The sequence below is a fragment of the Rhagoletis pomonella genome, unplaced genomic scaffold, assembly GCF_013731165.1.
Source record: "Rhagoletis pomonella isolate Grant_MI unplaced genomic scaffold, Rhpom_1.0 Rhpom_scaffold_00002, whole genome shotgun sequence".
Classification (NCBI taxonomy): Eukaryota; Metazoa; Arthropoda; class Insecta; order Diptera; family Tephritidae; genus Rhagoletis; species Rhagoletis pomonella.
This window is the reverse complement of record NW_023458556.1, coordinates 111,840,428-111,843,563: the sequence shown is the minus strand read 5'-3', so window position 1 is coordinate 111,843,563 and position 3,136 is coordinate 111,840,428. Positions and strand designations below refer to the sequence as shown.

The following is a 3,136-nucleotide window of genomic DNA, read 5'->3' as shown; positions in this document are numbered from 1 at the left end:
TAATCTTAGATTGCATCAAGTACGAAGAGCACAGGTGGCGCGTGAACTGTGATTTTAAAGTTCTCTCACTACTATCAGGCATGCAAACGGACTACACTAAATACTGTTGTTTGTTCTGTCATTGGGATAGTAGAGCCAAATGCAATCACTATACCAAATGTGATTGGCCAAAAAGAAAGGAACAATCGATTGGTCAATTCAATATAGGTAACGAACCCTTGATAGCGCTTAATAAAATCATGCTTCCCGATTTACATATCAAACTTGGTGTTGTTAAGAACTAAATCAAACAGTTGGTTAGAGTCAACGAAACTGCATTCCTATATTTGAAAAAGAATGCCTTTCCAAAACTTTCCGTTGAAAAAATCCGTGAAGGTAGTTTTTTGATTGTATATGAGTGAAAATCTCTCAAGTGGTTGTAAACCGAATAAAGTGATTTGTGCGAAAATATCTTGACCGTCCAATTTTGGGTGGCCCATTTGAGAGATTTTCGCTCATATATTTTATTATATCTCTCTTTTGCTTTAAGAACCCTATAATTTTTATTTCAGGTGTGCTTACTGGGCCGGATATCAGAAGATTAATGAAGGATCAAGGCTTCTTGGAAATTCTTGATGGTACAGCAGCCGTTGCATGGGATGCAGTTCGGGCTTTAATTAAACACGTTCTGTGTAAAAATCGTTCACCAGAATATGCCATTTTTATTGCGAACTTGATGGAATCTTTTGACGCCTTTGATGTGCACATGCCGCTTAAAATCCACATGCTACACAGTCACTTTGACTTTCACGAGCAACAGCTTTCAACAGAAACCGACGAGGTAGGAGAGAGATTTCACCAATCCATTATGTGTTTTGAGGACCGATTCGCTGGAAAACGATTGAATTCAATGTTGGCGGACTTTTGCTGGTCGATCGCAGGAGGCAAATGATATTAAAAAAATCATTCGAGCAATAGAAGCTAGCAAAATATGCCAAAACGGGATTGAAAAGAACCCAAATTTAGGTCAAATAGTATACAAACTAATATTATAAAAAAATATTACGAAATAAAATATGAGTTGTAACGCAAAACCACATATCTGAACAATCAGTTGTATGGGAGCTATATGTTATAGTAAACCGATTTCCATGATTTAGCTAAGGTAATATCAAAATACAGTCACGTGCAAAATTTTAGTAAAATAACCTTAAAACTGATGTAATTATTAACAAAAAACATAAAATTTAAGCAGATTTTCAAGCACCGTTATCTCGAAAACTAGAGCCAATCTGGAAAAACGGAGGACGCCATTGAATTTAGAAGATCCCAGTTAAGTAAGATCAGTTATCAAAACCTTTGCCCAGAAAAAAATTCAAAACCTGAGCACAGTGTTTTAAACGACGAAAAATTCACTTTCGGAACTCTAAAACTTCCCCCCTAAATATCTCAAAATTTTGACGTGATACGGATTTTCTGAAAACGCCATCGTAATCTAGAGGCCAAAATTAAGTTTACGTGTTTGGTCGTTTAGCTGTGATATTTCAAAACTTTAAAATTTACCTACAGTGTTATTATTAATAGCAAGTGCCTGCTCAAAACACTATTTACAAACTTCAAAATATTTAATTTTTTATTTTTTGAATTCAACTTTTCTAGTATGTGAATTAGTTAAGCAAACATTCAATAATGGCTCAATGTAATGTACTAGATAAATTTCGCGACGGCTGTGTGCTAACCTGCGAACCTAAGAACCACATTAAAGCCGAGAGTACAGGCGTGAGAGCAACATTTTTCTATCCGCCTGGAGGCACCTACAAAAGCTACTGGCTTCGAAGCCAGCATCATCGCTATGGAATTAAAGAGACACAAAAGCATCTTATCTATGATGGCCAGTGGCGGTATGGCAAGCGTCACGGCTACGGAACTATGCGAAACCGCTTGCCAAATGGCACTGCCGAGCGCATTTATGTGGGTGAATGGCGAGACGACATGAAGTGGGGGGAGGGCAAGCAATTTTTTCATGATGGCATCTACTATGGATGGTGGGAAAAGAATAGGCGGCACGGGCTGGGAGTAATGTGGTATACCAATGGCTCAATTTACATGGGCGAATGGGAAGCGGATGTGAAACATGGAGTGGGCGTATTCTTTTATGGTGAGTAGATAGTACTTATTATAAGAAGGGTGAAATGGAAGCTTTTGCGATTTTTTAATTTTATTTATAGAAAATGGTAATCTCTATGAAGGACACTTTGCAAGAGCATTTAAAAATGGCGAGGGAACTTTCTACCATATGCGCACTGGACAGATACAGAAGGGTATGTGGGAGAATGATGTGTGTAAGTCGTCTATGGTTATCGATGAGTTCCGTAATCAGACTGAGAGCCCAACGCCTTATCCTATTCCGAAGGTGATTTTGTGATTACTACAAAAAAATTCTAGCTTTCATTCGGACTTACTAAACCTGCATTGCGTTTCCCATAGCTCGGTCTTGAGCAACCAGACAAATACATCTGCCAATTGTTCCAGCAGTATATTGCTAACGCGTTTAAGCCAGCAAAGTCATTCAACGTTAGTTAATTAAAATTACGAAGATTATCAATTAAAATAAGGATCAACCTTGTCTCCTTTCAGGAATTGAACTGCCTTAGTTTCGCGCACAAAATGAAGAAATTCACTAGGTTCGAACCAAGAACAGTTTATAATTCAAAATTTAAATTTGACGTCACTTGCACTTGCAATAACAGGGAAAAATTTATTCACCTTAGCGAAAATTGGACTTGAGATAAAAACGCTCTTAAAGCTACAATCCAAATTTGAAGTACATACATATGTACATAGTACGCATACACACACTCATATGTATGTATGCAATTAGTATTACATATAGTTACCTTAATATCTAAAGGCCCCATTTCATTTTCTTTCGAAATTACTCATTGTAAAAAACTCGGTAGATGGCTCCCTAATGACCTAATAATTTAAAAACATCTAGTTTGCTTTGATTAACTATAAAAGCTTGTTTGGCCAAAAGCAACTTAGAACGCTCTCAAAGCAATCAGCTGTGTGGTTGCGAAGTCAAAGTCTGTTCCCTTAACATTAAGAAATATTTTCCTAGAAAACTTCAGCAAATTAATTAAAAAATTTAAATAAT

The 3,136-nt window shown here is 36.8% G+C and overlaps 1 protein-coding gene across 1 annotated transcript; it reads left to right on the top strand.

Moving 5' to 3' along the window:
- The first annotated feature begins 1,668 nt into the window (after positions 1-1,668).
- LOC118757049 (MORN repeat-containing protein 3-like) lies at positions 1,669-2,766 on the top strand. Its single transcript, XM_036491781.1, has 4 exons — positions 1,669-2,137; positions 2,208-2,392; positions 2,467-2,553; positions 2,617-2,766. The coding sequence occupies exons 1-4, from the start codon at positions 1,669-1,671 to the stop codon at positions 2,764-2,766; spliced, it is 891 nt and encodes a 296-aa protein (XP_036347674.1).
- Positions 2,767-3,136: the final 370 nt, after the last annotated feature.